This window comes from Sturnira hondurensis, unplaced genomic scaffold, assembly GCF_014824575.4.
Source record: "Sturnira hondurensis isolate 20B ecotype Veracruz unplaced genomic scaffold, ASM1482457v3 Scaffold0020579, whole genome shotgun sequence".
Lineage (NCBI taxonomy): Eukaryota > Metazoa > Chordata > Mammalia > Chiroptera > Phyllostomidae > Sturnira > Sturnira hondurensis.
In genome coordinates, this window is record NW_028093210.1 from 1,844,274 (window position 1) to 1,863,697 (window position 19,424).

The window sequence follows — 19,424 nt, forward strand, 5'->3', positions numbered from 1 at the left end:
TAAGTTTGTTAACATTTAAAAAAAAGTATTTAAAGCCCTGGCTGGTGTGGCTAAGTGGATTGAGTGTCAGCCTGCAAACCAAAGGGTTGTAGGTTTGATTTCCAGTCAGGGCACATGCCTGGATTGCAGGCCAGGTCCCCAGTGGGGGGCATGTGAAAGACTACCACACATTGGTTTTTTTCTCCCTTTCAACTGCCTTCCCCCTCTCTCTAAAAATAAATAAGTGAAATGTTTAAAATAAACAAATAAATATTTAAAGACTGTATTTCGATAAGAGTTAACTGAATATCACATATAACTAACTCACATCATGAGTAACAATTTAACATTTAAAAAGAAGCATTATGTAACATATGGCTTGATATTTAAATTCCTCAGTTGCAATGGAGAATTACAACTACTTTACTGAAATACTGAAAATACCTTTTAACTTCTAAAATTTTCATATACATTGCAGTAGTAGCCTAAATATAACCAAATATAAGAGTTGCTTCCTGTATTTTCCAGAGTCCATAGAAAATAACGTAATTGCCTAATTCTTTATTTTTATAGACTATTTAACTGTACCTCATTTAAATTTAGAGTTAAAATCCATTGTTAAAAACATTTAAAAACTTGGACTTCTTTGTGCATGTAATCATATCATGATATAATCCCCAAGGAATAAAAAAGTCAATGAGGTTTTGTAGCATCTTCATATCCCGAATGCCTAGGGCAACTCTAGGACATGATTTATTCTCTAAGTATTTGTTCAATGAATTGATAAATACATGCATCCACAATTATATAAAAATTAATTTCAAAGTTGTATGCAAACATGGAATTTTAAACCAACTTTTATTTAGAAAATTACTTGTGCATCTGTGGTGCTGCAGATTTAAGGAAAATATAGAGAATTTCTTTTAATACTAATATTAGTTCAATATAATTTTCTAGTGCGATTTTACATGGATTCTTTCTCTGTTCTACAAAGGAACAATAGGTTAAAGATTATATTATATAGATACCTAATTAGAACATGTGTTGAATAAATTATTGAGTGCCTCACTTATACAGATAAAAAAGGGATTTCTGCCATTGATCTTTGAAAAAAATAGATCAGAAATCCTCTCCAGTGATAGCTTGCGTGTCTAGGTCACTGAATGTGTGTAATAAGAACGTAGAGTTAGCCTGATGCAGCCCACTCAACACATCGGAGACTGTACAGGCTCCAGTTTCCAGTGGCAGACTAGTTCGTTTTTATGATGGTAGCTTTGACAACTTTTCCAGGCATGTTTAGGGAAGTGATTCACAGGCACTGTCCCACATGCTATTATTTAAAAAAGGAGAAAAAATTATTTCTTTACTCACATTTCTATAAATCAGTACATTCACCTAGGTTTCAAAAACAGAATAAGTTCTTTGCTTGAATAAAATGAGACTAAACTGTGTTTGCTAAACATTCTTCATGAAGATATTCATAAGTACAGTGGATAAGATGTTTCCTGGTCAAATAATTTGGGAGAACGTGAAGGCTCATGAATTTATTAAATGCTTAGTATTTATATGGCAGATAGAGAAACCTGTCTAACATCATCTAATTTAATAATTACCAAACTTGTTTGAGTATAGAACCCCTTTGGCTTAAAACATTTTTTTTCCTATTTCAGACAGTCTTTAGTAAAACATTCCTTTTGGAAGTATTGGCATAACTTCAGGGTTTTAGCTCTCCTTAAGTTACGTGCATCCAAACAGTCTGTCTTGTTTAGTGAACACAACTTCATTCTACACAATATCTGAGAAGGGAGCAGAGCTCTCTGATGTTCCATGCTGCCTTTTCCATGTCTGACCCCATTATAACTTGTCATTCTCTTAGAAAAGTGAAAATTATCTCCTTTATTAGATAAAGCTGCTACAACAAACACCATAGACTGGTAGCTTACACAGTAATGTATATTTTTCACAGCTCTGGGGGCTGAGAAATCCAAGGTCAAGGCACTGGCAGAACTAGTGTCTGATGAAGGCCTGCTTTCTGGTTGTGGATGGACACTTTATTGCTGTGTCCTCATAAAGAAAGGAAGTAAACTTTCCCCTGCCTCTTTTTATAATCCCATCCTTGGGCTCTCCCTTAGCCTAATTACCTCCCAGAGACCTCACCTTCTAATACCATGGTACTGAGGTTTAGGACTTCAAAATATGAATGGGGGAGACACAAATAAGCAATCTGTAACAGTTGCCTAAATTCTCAAACCTCATCAATTCACACTTCAATTCCCAGATTTGACCACTCCACTTAGAATCATAAATATGATTTCTTCATGTCTACATAAATTCCAATGATGAACTAATTTGAGTTACCACCTTTGTATGTATTATAATTGCTTATTCTGTTAGATTGTAAATCAAAGTCAGAACCACAAAAGCACAAAATATGGGTATTAATTACCAGTAATTACTTTTGACCAGATGTATAAACTGAGTTAAAGTTTGGAACAACTCACCAATTTAACTCAGTATGAACTGATATTGCTGTCATGATTTGTTGATTGTTTTACTTTGGCTGTGGTGGTGGTGGTTACTCCCTAAACTTACTTTAGAAGGAAGCTATTTAAAGTATATTAGAAAATATTGACTACATTTGTCTAATACCACAAAATATCCAACTATAAAACCTTATGTTGCATTCATTATTTTTCACAATGTTGTCCTATGTTTTCCACTCAAAGATATAGAGAGGATGTATAAGAGAATCTTTAATATTTTACTTATTGTGTGTGTGATCTAATATCTTTATTTGCTTGTCTACCTCCAAAGGAAAACACACAATATACGTGGATGTCAAGAATGAACTTCAGCCCTGGATGGTGCAGCTCAGTGGATTGAATGCGAGCCTGTGAACCAAAGGATCGTGGTTCGATTCCCAGTCAGGGCACATGCCTGGGTTGCAGGCCTGTTCCCGGTTCCCGGCAGGGGATGCACGAGAGGCAACCATCCATTGATATTTCACTCCCTCTCTCCTTACCTTCCCCTCTAAAGATAAATAAATAAAAATCTTTTTTTAAAAAGAGTGTACTTCAGTGCACCAATCAATATTGCTGCCACAAAAGTCACTAGTGACTGGCCAGCTAGAAAGCACTATCCACATTTGATGACGTGATAGCTGCCTTTCACCTTCCATATTAACATCATCCTAATGCTGCTTTTTGGAACCATACTAATTTTCCTAATATTAGTATTAAAATTATATAGGCTATTTATAATTATAGTAACCTTAATCTATATATTTTAAGAAAATAAAAGTATTCCAGATTCATCAGCTAATATACATGCCATCTACTATCACTACTGTTATTTTTTGGAATCTCATTATTCACTCTGACAGCAAACAGTAAAAGAAGGAAGCTTGTTTAATAAAGTGACTCTATCTGTCAGGATTATACTCATTGTTATGCCTTTAACTGTGCACACTGAAAGGATTTGCGACACAAACTGAGTACTCTTGCCTTATTTGAATAATTTGTAATCATAGCAGAGCCCGTGATTCATTGGCTTATTACATATTTGCATGTTATGATCAATTAAAAGCCCATGCATGCCCAACTCTCCAAAACGGTTTGCAGCGACACTTCTCCAATAGCAGCAGCAGCTGCCCGTTCCTGCTGTGTCTGATGCAGAGCGGAATACATGAAGGGTTCAGTGAAGCATCATGAACCATTTCCATTATGTGTTCTAGATAAAGCAAGGAAAGTTGAATTGGAATATATTTTCTGAATAAATTCAGAGATAAACTATGGCATTAAATATGCATAGTAATATTTTGGAAGTAGTTTAAACATGTAAGAGAATTCCACCTAAAAAAAGCAATATAAATCAATAGTAAAGGTTGCCTTCCTCATATGTTTCTATATTTTTGTATCTATCACTTGTTTCTAAGCAAGAGACTTGACTTTATTGCAGCACAGGGACTTTCAGAACTGGGTCAGCAATCACAAGGGTTAGTTGCTTGGACCCTAGGGAAACCATGAGCTAATAGGATGTTATTAGTCTTATGCCAACTCATAATAACTAGATGCAGACAGGAATATGCACTCACAGTAGCATGAAGGTGCAGAGATATTCCTAGTACAGAAAAGAATGTTGATGACCAACAGATATAAAATCAGTGATAACAATGAAGTCTAAAATATAAGACTAGTGGGGCAAGTAACTAAGATATCAAATAAATCATATAAAACAATTAAATGTTATTTAATAAAATTAAAAACTTCAAATAGCACACTCAAATAAAATGATTGAAAGCTGGATAAAATCCATGTGTTTCACAGAGATTAGGCTTTATCACTATGCAAATTACACACTGAAACAACTCTTTTCATTGTAAATTGTCAGAGCATAATGTTTCACATTACAAATTATTTTTATAACTGAACCAGTTTTACAGGAAAAACCAAACATCACACTTAGACAAACGCTTCATCTTCAGAATTCCTAAGCGACGTTAAATAGAACGATGCCCTCTCTCGGGCATCATTTCTTTAAGCTGCTCTCAGTACTACAGGGATACCCACCGACAGCTCCAGCTACCCTTAGTGTGTGTGGAATCTCCTTCCCCCATCCCAGCTAAGACGGTTCCCTCAGTGATGGACAGCTGAACCGAGCGGAACCCATCAAATTCTTTCCATGTGAAGTTTCAAACATTCCCAGTCAGTCTGATCTGGTCTTTGAAATACAGGAGATCAAACTTGGAGTTGTGGGAAAGCCTGAAGCAAAATGAAATAAAGAAATCTGACTGCAGAGAGATGAATGAAGAAACTACTGGTTAGAAGCAGAAACTGCAGAAATAAGGAGTAAGTAACTACTACCTAGTTCATGGGAACTTGCCCAATACCTTAATTTCATTATTTCAAAAATTCAATTGACCTTGGTCAAGCTCACCTTAAGTACCTTTCTTAAGCTAGCTTGAAGAGAGTTTCTGTTCCTTGAAAACAATTCAAATTTGACCAACAGAATAATCGGCTTCAGTTATCTGGATAACTTACAAAGTTAAAACACTTCTTGGAAATTATCCCTGTAAGCATAACATTTTGTTTTAATAATTTTAAATGAAATATTGACCCATACCCCATTTAAGAGAAAATGCAGAGCAACATTTAAGTTGTTTCGAAGGTATAGAATATTTATTCACCCCTGTCTGGTGTGACTCAGTAAATTGAGTTCTGGCCTGAGAAGCTAAGGGTTGCAGGTTTGATTCCCAGTCAGGGCACATGCCTGGGTTGCAGGTCAGGTCCCCAGGAGGGGGCACGGGAGAGGAAACCACACATTGGCATTTCTCTCCCTCTTTTGCTCCCTCCCTTCCCCTCTCTAAAATTAAATAAATAAAATCTCTTTATAAAAAAGAATATTTATTCAGTATATGACCATCCGTGTACTCCTGCTCTTTATGAGAGATGCATACAAGATGGCATTTAGAATGTTGAATTGTTTTAGATCTGTGCAAGCCAACTGTCTCATTATGTTTCAGTTGCTAGAAAAACATCATAAACTGGGTAGCAAATAGAAATGAACAATGGAAATCTATTTCTCACAGTTCTGGAGGCTGAAACTTTGAGATCCGGGTGTCGGTATGGGTGGGTGAGGATTCTCTTCCAGGTGGCAGTCATCTCACTACACCCTCACTGAGCAGAAGCAGGCTAGCCACTCCCTGGAGCCTCTTTCATGAGGCCACTAATTCCTTTCTGGAAGGCTCTACACTCCTGACCTAAGAGCTTCCTAAAGGCCCCACCTCTTAATACTATCATATTGAGAATTAGGATCTCAACATATAAATTTGGTGGGGATACAAACATCCACGCCATAGCACTGGCCAATCTACAAAATTATAAATTTGGTAAGTATTTCCTCCCTTCACTGTGAATTTTTGCTTCTTGTCACAATTAGTGTGTATTCCTAGCTAGATTTCTGAATTGTGACACATAAATTAGTATTTGTGATTTTATTTATCCATCAGTGAAAAACAGGTAAATGTTTTAGGAAACTTTATACATGTAAAGTGCCAGGTAACTTTTGGTAAAACCTCTCAATTCTTTATTTTTGAAAAAATTCAAGATAAATACCACATGATCTCACCTTTAACAGGAACCTTAACAAAACAACCAAAAAAAACCAAGCAAAATATAACCAAAGACACTGAAATAGAGAACAGGCTGACGGCGACTAGAGAGGAGAGGGGAGGGAATTTCAGGGGGAAGGGGAAGGGTTTACAGGAACTAGTATAAAGGACACATGGACAAAAACAAGAGGGGGTGGAAATGGGAGGGAGATGGGAAGGGCCGGGGTGGGGGGCCAGGATGGGGGTAAAAGACAGAAAACTATACTTGAACAACAATTAAAGTAAAAATTTAAAAAAAGAAAAAAGAAGGACACACGATAGATGTTTCCAACAGAACTGCTTATACAGCAACTGAATTAAATCACAATTTGTAACAACAACAACAAAGGAAAAGAAAAAATTCAGATGCTTCATTTAAAGTATTTACAGCTTTAAGGTTTAGCTAAAATTTAATTCAAACACTGAAGGTGGTAAGATAATGGTCAAGACAAAATGAGTTTACAAGTCTATTATGGCCACTATGTACCTCTTGGGGGAAATAAAAATGAAAAGAGAAACTAAGATAAAAAAATAGCAATGACACAAACTGACTCCTTACTACAGGCCGTACATCGTGCTAAACACTACATCATTATCTCATTCGAATCAGCATAAGAAATGTGTGCGGTTGTGGTATTGTCACAGAGTTTACCAATGAGGAAACAGAGGGAGAGATGAACTAAATTGCTACATTTTCAGTAGTAAGTGGTGAAGCCAGATTTTAATCTGGAGTAGCTGATTTCAAATTCTCCATGTTAACCATACTGACTCTGTGGAGGCAAATATTCATATAAACTAGTAACTTGTATCAAGCTGAATAGAGAGAGGTCCCAACAATCACGCATAGGTTGGTGCAGGTTGTATGTTTCACAACTCCAGGGGATCATTCAAAACTTATTTGAATAAGTGAGCACAGGGACTGAGTCCTGTTCAGCAATATGACCTCAGAGCTAGACATCTGTAGTCTTTTGGCAAAATAACTTATATAATTAATTGAAGTGTTCTTGACTCAGACTGGCATGACATCAAATGAATAAGAACTCTTAAGTCTAAACTTTGATGTATTTTTCATTATTCTATCTTTAGCAAAAATAATGCTCAGGTTTTGGGTCCAATAGCCATTACATCCTTAAAATTTAGATGCCTAATTATGTATTCATCAGTAGTGTGAACGTATAATTGAGGCATAGAGTGGCATATTCACACTAAAGGTAGGGTCTTTACACTAGAGAGGTTCTCAGTATTCACACAAACCACAGGTAATGCTACCAATAACTAATTTTCAGTGTATTCAATATACAGTAAATGCTAAATTAACTCAGTCTAGGAAGTGGTCCCCTTCAGGGTGGTAATGACAGTTTTCATGTTGTGTAACTTCCACTGGGCCTTGGAAACATGATTGGCCTCAAGATGGGTTAATGGAGAGTGGGAAGTGAAGAATTTCATTTGCTGTGTACTAAACAGGAAGTAGAAATTTATATAAATCCTTGTAGGGGTGTCCAATCTTTAGGTATCTGTGGGCCACACTAGAAGAAGAATTGTCTTGGGCCACACAGTAAATACATTGTGACATGTAATCACAAAAACACCTCATAATGTTTTTAATAATTTCATGATTTTGTGTTGGGCCACATTTATAGCCAACCTGGGCTGTATGCAGGCTGCGGGCTGCAGGTTGGACACCCCTGCTCAGGAACTTAAGAAGAGAGAAATCAGGTTATTTGGGATAAAGTGTGATGGGCTATGGAATCATGAAGATGAAAACAACTAAGATCCAGAGGACAGACATTTCAGGTTGAGCAGTTCGGACCACCACTTTCTGCATTAGGGCAAGCACTGGATGACATTTAAAGAAAAAAAGACAGAGAGAATAGGTAATAAATAGCAAAAGCCTCAAAAAAGTTCAAACACAGAAGAGTCTTGAGTATTGTCTCTCCCCCTGCTGCCTTTAATGGATATAATCAATAGGAATGCTGAATGATTACAGTATATTTTTTCTCTGTGGGAGAGAGAGATTATGTACTAAGAACCATAAAGCATTTCACTTTCAAAATTAACTCAAATTGCCTTGCTCAGGAGCACAGTCACATGAATTGAAAACTGCTGAAAAATGGGTAGGAATTAAAAAAAACAGGTCGTGATAAACAGCAATCAAACCACTCAGAAAAATACCTGGTGTTTGGGCCCTTGGGTCCCCTACAAGACCCAGTTTTATTAAATATCTTCATTATTTAATGGGAAGATGAGAGTAAAATATTTATATGCATATATAAAAACTGGTACATGTATCCTTTTGCAGCAGATAGGTTTTTTGTTTTTTTGTTTTCTGTTTTTTTAAAAAGAAAAGGATTTTAGGCCCAGACTTTACATGGGCTACATCATTTGGCAGAGAAACATCTAGGCAGAGACACAGAAATTCCCATAATACATATAATGAGAAAGAAGAAAATGTTAGAAAGCAATATGAACCAGGTAAGAATTATATTGGGAAATGAATGTTTGATGCAAGTGTAGCCATAGCAGAGGTGGCAGCAGAGGGGACAGTAACTTGTATATGACTCTTTGGAAATGACCTGAAACTCTTTGTTCACATGTATGCTCCAATCTTGTTATAAAGGCCAATTGAAAAAGCCATAAAAAGCCCTGGCCAGGTGGCTTAGTTTGTTGGACCATTGTTCCATACACCAAAAATGTTGCAGGTTCTAGTCAGAGCATATGGCTAGGTTGTAGACTTGATCCAAGGTCTGGAAAGGAATAGGAGGCAACCGATCAATTGATGTCTCTCTCTCTCTCCCCCTACTTCCTCTCTCTCTAAAATCATATCCTCCTAGGGTAAAGATTAAAGAAAAAGCCATCAAAAAAGGAACAGATTGTAAGGACTGTGTTTGTGTAGAAAGCTAGACGAGGAGATGAATGTGAATAACATAGCTGTACACAGTGCAACCTGTAGGGAAAAAATATAGAGATTGGGATGGAGGGAAAAGTAGAATCCCCAGGCATGACCTGCTACCTGGGAGGAAGAGAGGTGGTCCTGGAGGCATGGTGTTTTGAGAAAGTAGGACTGAAATGGCCAATAGGAGGATGCAGCTTGGGCAGCTCAACTGCACCCAGGTTAAGGAGCGATTAACAAGAGAATATCATGGATAAGAGTTATTTTCTAGCTTCTATTTCTAAGTTTTCCTATAACACGGGGGAAGTGTTTCGAACCTCAAAAGAAAACGTTTGTTATGTTATAGTGATTTTAAATGCATAAATAAAATGACACCTAACAAACATATGATACTTGCATGTCTCAATCCTACTTTGCAGGAATATACCATGACTATTGCTAGGTCATTTCATATTATTGCATATATCAAAAAATAAACACATTTGTTTCATATGCCAAAGCAAAGCTGAATATTTTAGGAAACTTTCTTCTAACTGCTAAGTTTCCATGTAGGAAATCTAAAAGCAAAATTATGCTTTCTCTTCACTGTAGGCTTAATTCCTTACATTATTTATCTTCATTACCTCAGGGGTTGGATATGCTTTTTGTTTTTCCAAAAAATAATGAATACAAAGCTACTTTGGAACAGAATTGTTCTTCATTATACTGGCATTTGCATTATATAGTATAATACCCATTCCCTTTAGAATTATTTTCTGTCACCGTCCAAATAGAGGGCTCTTGTATATCCACTAATGTGTTCTTTTTTACCCACTTCAGCATTACTTTAATCTTTATTAGCCTCTCCCCACTCAGTGTGGGCCTCAATGCTTGCTTGTCCTTATCTTTTCTCTCCTTCAACAGAAAGCAGAGCTGAAAAAACGTTCTAGCAAAATTCAGTATGATCATAACTCGAATTCGAAATTAGCAGTGCTCAAAAATTTCTTCTTGTTCTTTGCCTTTACTTTTGCAAAGAAAAGAACCATACATAAAACCTCCACACATACTATGGTCAACATCTGAGCTTCAGAATAGAAAATCCAGTTTAAGTCTTTTGGAATTCAAGAGAGGCCACATAATACACTCACAGTGCATTTTGAACAATCTGAACCTGAGTTACACTTTCAACTTCAAAAGTAAATACACAGGCTCTCAGTTTCAAAAAAAATCATAAAGTAGCACAAAGTGGCAATAAAACAGAAACACCATCAGCTCCTGTCTTCAAGTATCTTCTATGTGTTGCGAGTTCTTTCTCTCCCAAGGCAGAAAGCAGGTCCCTCTCCATTTTAGTAAAACCTCAATTTAAGTCAACATTCTGAAATCTCTCTTAAATAAATAAATGCATACATACGAATGATCCTGATAGCCACTAAGATCAGCACAGTAAAATATCTCAAAATCATGTTTATCCTCGACGCTTGGAAGAAGATAAGAGAGTAAAAATAAGAGCAGAATTGCAGTACAACCCAGCAGTGGTACCCCGGGGAGCTTGCGGGCCTGCCCCTGGTGCGCTACAGGAAATACAGAGAGCTCAGTGGGGAAAAGCTGCTTGCGCCAAAGCCAAGGAGGCAGGTGTATCTGGTGATTATTTGTAACAACAACAGATGGAAAAAAAACTGCAGTTGTGGAATTTCTAAGACCTAAGAGCATAATCTGCTCTAAACAAACACCATAACCATTAATTTTACTCTCATAAGAATAAGCCTTGAAAACACTTGCTAAAAAATCCAGGAAACAAGGTTGTTTACATCCATGCTTACACTATATGGATTAATCAATATTACATGTTCCAGAAGGTGACTGAAATAATTCTGATGTAATTAGAAGGAAGCAAAACACTTTCAAGGTGTGAACAAACAGGCTGATAAAGCTATGGGTATGAGATTGACAGTTTAAGGGCAGAAATAGAGAGGAAAGCCTAAATGATAAAATACTTACTTTGGAAAAAGCCTATTGGGTCTACGGCTATTCAGCCATATGATTTTATCAAAATTCAGACAAATGCATTACTATGATGTTTGCTCATCTGCTAAAAGCATTTTCATAATTTTAATTGAAATGGGATTTTACCTTTAAAGGAAAAAGTGTATGTCCTTAAAGGCTTTGCTTACCTTTTTTTTTTTTAGTCTAGAAGTGAAGTTTGCGACTAAATACTTGTCATTTGGGGTGAAAGAGAATTTCAGAAATGGAGTTGTTATAGTTATGAGCCACTGTTATCTCCAAAAATCCCACAACTGAGTATAAAAAATACAAGGATAGTCTATGATAAAAATGTATGCACTATCAAACCACAAAAAGACATGGAAGAAGCTTAAATGCCTCTTGCTAAGTAAAGGAAGCCAATCAGAGAAGGCTAATACTGTGACTCCAGCTACATGACATCTGGAAAAGGCAAAGAAACAGTAAAAAGACAGGTATTTGCCAGAGGCCAGAGAGGATGGAGGGATGAAGGTGGCAGCGGTTCAACAGGTGGAGCATAGGGGATTTTAGGGCAATAAAACTGCTCTTTACGATACTGTAATAAGTATATGTTAGTATATTCTTGTCGAAACCCACAGAATGTACAACAAAAACAGTGAACTCTAACAGAAACTAAGGCATTTAACTAGACCAATGTACCAAAGTAAGTTTGTTAATTATAATAAATGTGTCACACTAATACAATATGCTAATAATAGTAGAAATAGTGAGGAGTATTTTGAGGTAGTTGGTGTATAGGAATTCTTCATACTCTGCTCATTTTTCTGTGGGCCTAAAATGTCTCTAAAGACTAAAGTCTATTAATTTAAAAAGTAAGTCAAATGATTATCAAATTTACAAGTATTTTAAAATGAAATCTAATTAAAACATAAAAAATAAAGGATGACAATAGAGTCCATCACAAAATCATTGAATTGTCAAGGCCTCTTTATTATTTTTTAGCCCCATTGTTAAGAATCACTATTACTGCTAAAATTGTGTCTTAATGGGCTGAGGATGAAAAAGTTTGAGACCTGCAATATAAATTATTTTCAAAAAGGTGCTCTGAAAGGAAGAAATATTTACTCAAATAAATATGAAATTTAGAACTGAGGGTAACTACAATTGTACATCAGGTAAGCCAGGAGTCAGTCTGTGTTTTTGCCTGTTTGTTTCTTGTTGCTGTTTACAACTAAAGACTGGTTCTGGCAAAAGGAAAGTAATTTACAAACCCTCCCTTCAATTTTATGCAAAGGGAGATTAGAATATTGAGTTGCACATCTGGGTGTTCAGATAGGAAACTTCTCAAAGTCTACTTACTCTTTTTAACAACCAAATGTCAAAAACATAGCTGAGTGGTTGTTACTCTTAACTACTAAACTGTTGCTTTATGGCTATATTTGAAAACAGCAACACAAAAAAAGCCTTTCCACCAACTATCACTTTTTCTATTTCTTTAGTGGTTTAAGAGCCACATAGTACATTCAAAATCATTACTTTATTTAATCCTAAAACAACAATGCAGGATAAATGACATAATAGCCACTCACCCCAATTTAACAGATAGAAAAGCTGATATTCACACAGGTTACAATAATTACAGATATAGTGAGGTATTGATTCATCCTTTTAATTATTTACCTATCAATCTCTTTATTGAATTATATAATTACATATTCTATGCACACATTATAACAAATGCAAGCTCTATATTTGAATACTAATGTGCTACACATTTTTGTCAAATACTTACGATTTAGCAACAAATAAAATGTGACCCACTCTGGCTCCTTGTAAACTTTTTTTTTGAGGTGAATTTCTCTTTAGCAACAAATTTGTCTTTTGTATAAACTAGAAATCTGAGCACCCTCCAGAGTCTGGTCAAGTCTCTGGAGACCTAACTGTTCAGAGGACTTCAACTCTTGTTTAAAGTCATCCGTGTCCTGGAAGACCTGGGTTTCACATGGATTCAGTCTCTCACTAGCTGTACGAACTTCAGCAAGACATTTACTGCACTGAGCCTCATTTTCCTCCTCTACAAAAACAATAATAAGTATCTCTTTTGCATGGTCATTGTCAGTACTAATTGGAATGACGTACCTAAAAGAGGACTGTTCTCATGGCCAGACAATGAGAAGCAGTGACGTGACACTCCCGTGCCCACACAGCACAGTGCACCTGTTCTTCCCAGTCGTGCCACAGACTGCTTGAATGATTTGGAGCAAACACTGTCACCCCAAGGCCACTTTTGTTCTTGTATAGAAAAAAAGACATGACTAGAAAGCATTTCATCTACCACTTGGCTCCAACATCATGACTGTTCATTCTCAAAATAATGCTGCCCCAAGGGCCAGGACGTCAGGAAACATTGTTTGTATTTTTCACTGCTTTAACCCCAGTGCCTAGAAGAGAAACTGGCATGTACCAGGGCCCAAACCATATCTGCTGAATGAATGAATGCAGCAAAATGCATTAAAGTAAACTGCTGTAACCTGACATTTCTAGATACGTCCAGAATTAAAAAAAAAAAGAGGAGAGTTCAACTCACTACTCTAAGAGAGGCCCATACACACACAGAAACAACATCTCATACACTGTGGCTAAAACACACACACGGAAGCCCAAATTCAAAGGAAGTGTCCTCAGTCAGGTGAAGTAGTAAAAAACAACAACAAAACAAAAACAGAAGGAAACCATCTCAGCACGTCATATTAAGTGACGTGTTTTAAAAATAAAGTCTGTACTGGAACAACAGAAAATCTGGATGCATGTGAAATAATAAAAATTGACTCCACAAAATGACAATGTTACAGACTGGCAACTTCAATGGGTGAAGAGTATCAAGTGGAAATTGAGTCAAACAGGAGAAATTGCTTATTCTCTTTGGCTGTTGAGATAATAAAAGGCTGCTGAGCTGGAAATTCATTTTCTGTGAAATCCCCCAACCTTTACAGGCTGACAGTAAATTCATGTAAACACACCTATAGATGAAAACAGACTGGTGGGCGGCTCACTTAGTATGAAGAGAACAGAAAGGCAATGCAAGGCCAAAGAAGGTGTGTTTACTGAGAGCCAGCACTGTGCCAAGCTCCACTCTCAGTCCGACTCACTTAATCTTTATACACAAATATAACTCATAATTTATGACCCATTCCATAAATAAAACAAAATACAATAAGTTATACTTTCAATAAATATTTATTGAAGTTCTATTATATGCCAGGACCTGAGCCAAGTTTTAGAAACTCTGTCTGCTGGTCAGTGTGAGAGAGCCACAAAGAGTTAGGAGCTCACAAGCACAGGAAAGTGTCACGGGGACAATGCCCGTTTCTAAGACGGGTGTGGGACACGCGCATGGCTACAAGGGATGCCTAAATGTTTCTCCTAAGCACTTGCCCAATTTGGGGCCCAAATTGGGGTGATGATTTTTATTGATATAAGAAATAAAATCAGGCCCTGGCTGGTGTAGCTCAGTGGATTGAGTGCGGGCCTGCGAACCACACGATCGTGGCTCGTTTCCCAGTCAGGGCACATGCCTGGGTTGCAGGCCAGTTCCCGTTCCTGGTTCCCGTCAGCAGACGCATGAGAGGCAACCATACATTGACATTTCTCTCCCTCTCTCCTTCCCTTCCCCTCTAAAGATAAATAAATGAAAAAAATCTTAAAAAAATAAAACTCTTTTAAAAAGGAAATAAAATCAGTAGAGGAGTGGATAAAACAACTATGGGATATTTACACAATGTAATACTACTTAACTACAAAAAAGAAGAAAATTTTACTCTGTGACAGTATGGATGGACCTGGAGAACGTTATGCTAAGTGATTAGCCACTCAGAGAATGGTAATCACCACATGATCTCACTTACCTGTTGAATATAATGAACAAAACGAACGAACAGCAAAGCAAAGACAGGCCCATAGAAAGTAGGATGACAGCTAATGGGCGGGAGGGAGGCGAGGGGATAGAGGGCTTGGGGAAAAAAGAAAAAGGACTCGTGGACAAGGACAACAGTGTGTGTACTATGGGGGGAGGGGTGTAAGAGGCTCAAGTGGTAATGGCAAACATACAATAACATTTTAAAATTCAAAGTACAAACACTAAAGGAAATAAAATATTCATTCTTAAGGACTGATGCTCAGGAAACTTTCTGAAAATAGCATATACTTCTTTACTTGGTGTAATAAAAGCTTTTCTACTGGAAGATCTCTGAGTCAGATTAAATCAAGGCAGCTTTACAAGAGCGGTCTTTCTTGGACTCGTCAGACTAAATAATGACAAATTTCTAAAATAAAGTTTTAAAAAATCTCCTACCCTACTCTGCCCCTTCCAGTGCCTGCTAGGCTACTGGTTTTCACAATGGAGGCAGGTTTTTGAGTTGTCAAAGTTATCTTAAGGCTGAAAAGCCGAAAAGGGCATAGGGCACCTCAAAAATGCCATAAAACTTGTTGCTCTAACACAGTTCAGTCATTTTTAAAAAATAAATTGTTGCTGGATGGTTCCAAGACTTTGCTTAATTTTTATAGTTCTGAAAAGTTGATTCTTACATGTTTTCTAGTGTTTTAATATCTTTTCAGGAGGAAAAAAGTTTAGAAGCCCTTACTTCACAATTTTTCCTGACATCACACCATTCTGCTGATCTCTCTACATATTTTACCTAGAATTAGGTTGCTTATCCAGTCATAATGGCACAGTCTGATAACAACATATTAAATGTACATGTATTTCTTTTAGAACTACTTATACTTTGGATGCTCATCAAAATACAGTTTTAAAATTCCTTCATTTTGTGTTTGAGTGACATAAAAAAATATAACACCTGGATTCTGCACACATTCCACAGATTTAACAAGTGCACTTGCTCTAAGTTTCTCTAAATCAATTTCTTCTTTTCTAAATGGTAATAGCAGGTGTGGCTATATCAAATGAAACATCATCCCCAAATACTACACGAATTTAAAAAAAAACATTTAAAAATCTGAACAAAATACTAACTGAAACCGGATACTAAAAACTGAACATTTTGCTAACAACTATATCACAGAGAATAAGAAAGCATAAATGTTAGAATCATAGGAAAGAGACCATTGTTGATACAAAGAGATTATATATGTTTAAAGAAATCAGTTGGGCTTTATACAGAAGCATTGTATAAAACTGAGTAATTTCCCAGCATTTCTAGTTGCCAGAGCCAGGGCAACATCAGATTTCCCCCCATAGTTAAACTCTGTCAAAATTTTTCTGAGTAACTTTGGAACGGAAACTGGAGAACACAAAACTAGACTCAAAAAGAACATGACATATTCTCTCGGGATTTTCAAAATTTAATTTCAATGCAGCATACCAGCTATAGTCTCAGAAAGGTCAACTTAAAATATGTATGTGATAAATCATTCTCAGTTTGTGATAAAAATGGAGAGTACAAAATATATTTATAGGTCCTCAATCATGGTTGTTAGACAGCTATCTTCCTATAGTATCTCTAAATACAGTTGTAAATTTTAACAACTACCAAGAAGTACCAAATAAATTGAAAAAGAGAAAGCACTGAGGTTAGGATATTAACATATAAATTATTATAAATTACAACAATTACTACTAATAATTTACTTCTGCAATAATAACTTTCTTAGTAAGGGACTGATAAACACACCTGGCTCATCAAACAAAAACAATTTAAAGTTGGCTATTTGTGTTGCTAATACCAGATTTGTAATCATATTCAGCTACTTAAAAAACTAAAATTAACATTCCAAACTATACAAAATATTATTAGCATATATACTTTTCTAAATTAATTGCATATTTTTATTTAGTTGTATTTTTACCATTACCCATTGTCCCCCCACACCATCTTCCACCTCCCCTCACCCCCACCTCCCCCAGTCACCATGCTGTTGGCAATGCCCATGAGTTCTTGTTCCTTTAAAGTTAAATATTCAAACCATTTTTTTCTTAAAATGGAGGGTTAAAAATATTTTTGCTTTTGTCACAAAGGAGTTTACTATTTCGGGTAATCTTAGCTTAAATAAAATAGTGAAATATTAGCCCTGGAAGGTGTAGCTGAGTGGATTGAGTGCGGGCTGTGAACCAAAGGGTCCTGGGTTTGATTCTTGGTCAGGGCACATGCCTGGGTTGCATGCCAGGACCCTGGTAGGGGGTGTGCGAGAGACGAGCACCCACTGATGTTTCGCTCCCTCTCTCTAAAAATAAATGAATAAAATATTTTTTAAGTGAAATATTAACTTAATCAAAAATAAAAATATCTCAGTGTTGAAATTCTATTTAATAGTTATGCAGTGAGGTTTATACTCCCTGTGTAATTATGATAATTTTGTGTCACAATATTCTTTGCATGCTTTATTTTCAATCTAATAACATGGATGTGTTTTCAATTTAACAGTATTTATTAAATAATTTAAATATAATCTATGTAATAATTTTAATATCAAAATATATTAATATGACTTATAAAATATAATTTACTTAACTTTCACCCAAAATACTTTATTTTTAATGCACACCAGTAGAGTAATTTACTAATAAAAAAGTTGCTGACTGAAGAAATGCCCCAATGAACATTTTTTTCTGAAAGTTTTCAATAAAGAAAAATTGAAAAAAAACTTTGAATGATGACTGACTTGATACTCTGAGAAACTTTTAATCTCATTGGAATTTAAAAAAAATTCTTACAATATTTTCATTCCTTAATTTAGGAAAGAAATACAAAATATATTTGCCCCAGTGTTTGAATCGACACTGGTCATTGATACGTGACCTTTATTTCCTAATTAATACAACCAGGATAAGGGCAAACAGGCAGCAGGGTTTTTTTATTGTTTTTTTTTTAAGATAAACCCATTCTATAAGTTTGTTGGTTGCTTCGATCTGAAACGCTCCTGAATACTGAGGGTGACTTCACAATTCTTTATGGAAAGAGGAAAATCACGCGTTTGTTATGCAGTCATTGAAACCCCTTGCTGCTTTTCCCAGTCAGAGCTAATTTGTGACCTCCACCGTCCCCCTCACACACACACCCCTGGGCTGCCCACAACAAATCTGTCCAGGGCATTTTCAATCACACGTTTAACCCGATGTCTACTCAGGTTAAACCCGATGTCTACGTTTAACCCGATGTCACATTTAACCCGATGTCTACTCAGGTAGCGTAAATTGAAAGGAAAATGTTATAAAAGGCTTACCCCATTTTTTGGAAAAGCAATCCATCCCAGGTCCCCCATTACAGTACGTGAATCCAACAAATTCACTGAAAGAGAAAGAAAACAAAACTGAGTCAAATGCACAAAAATGCATAACTATTTCCATAGTGTTAGTAAAAGTGCACATTGCTTCATAACTGAAATTAGATTAAGCATTCATCGTGATGCATACAAGAGTTATAATCAAAGAAAATATTTTGACGTAGGATAACAAGTGATTTTGAATTAACATTTAGAGCAAAATTATATAAACAAATCATTACCCTAAGTGTTTTTTTTTCATCAAACAACAATAAAAAAGAAGAATTAAAACAAGAAAAAGAAAATGTGAAAAATCCACAGAAAACAGAAAGGCCCATGCAGCTTTTTTTCAGGCGCCAGGCCTTGGGATTAGCTGCTGCCATAAAAGTGTGACTGAATGTATTGTATTTTCTTCTGGAAAGCTGTTATGAAGCAATTAACAAATAATTTACATTAAACAGCAATAAACTATCCCCAAGCTTGTAACATTTTTGTGGTATTAACTGAAATCTGGAATCCAAATTGCAAGCTTAATCAAGAAATAAATCTATACACCCTTAACCAAGTTAAGGATATTGCAGCAGTTCTCAAGGTTGTTGTTACAGTTATGTGTCCATTGCATTTCCAAAATATATTCTACTTATATATAATCTTGAATGTGCTTCTTGAAGAACTATCAGTTACAGTTTTGAAAGGCAGGCATCAATTACAGCTCTATATGTTAGAGCATCTGGAACTCCCAGAGTGGAAGTCGGAATATTATCATTGGGAAAAGAAGCTACCCAGTATGTACACACACGTGCACCCACGTCCCACACGTTCACCACATTTATATTTGGAGAAGTTTACCTATTGTCCCCCACCACAAGTTAAACTACCTGAAAGAGTACTGTGTTGTCAAAATGCTTTAGAGCTGGACCACAGACCGTTATCTTTTCAACGTATTTTGCATAACCCAAATAGATCTACTTGGCCCACTCTACACCTGGAGCACTAAGTGAGCATGGCATATGGAACCAAGAGGGAGAAAACTAGGTTATCTCCAGCCAGAGGTATGAAGTTTCCTAAACTAAATTCAAGAGTCAGTATCACGAAATGCCAGCATTTTTTTAAAAAGTGATTCTATGTGCAAGTTAAGCCTGGGTGCTAAAGGGTTAACAGGCTGAGAAA

The 19,424-nt window shown here is 36.2% G+C and overlaps 1 protein-coding gene across 2 annotated transcripts in view; it reads right to left on the reverse strand.

The window, feature by feature from the left end:
- EPHA5 (EPH receptor A5) overlaps positions 1-19,424 on the reverse strand; it is a 333,428-nt gene that overhangs the window by 286,933 nt on the left and 27,071 nt on the right. For both annotated transcript variants that reach the window (XM_037029906.1, XM_037029905.1), the window contains exon 2: positions 18,216-18,280. In XM_037029906.1, coding sequence (XP_036885801.1) covers positions 18,216-18,280 — 65 coding nt within the window. The remainder of the gene's footprint in view (positions 1-18,215; positions 18,281-19,424) is intronic.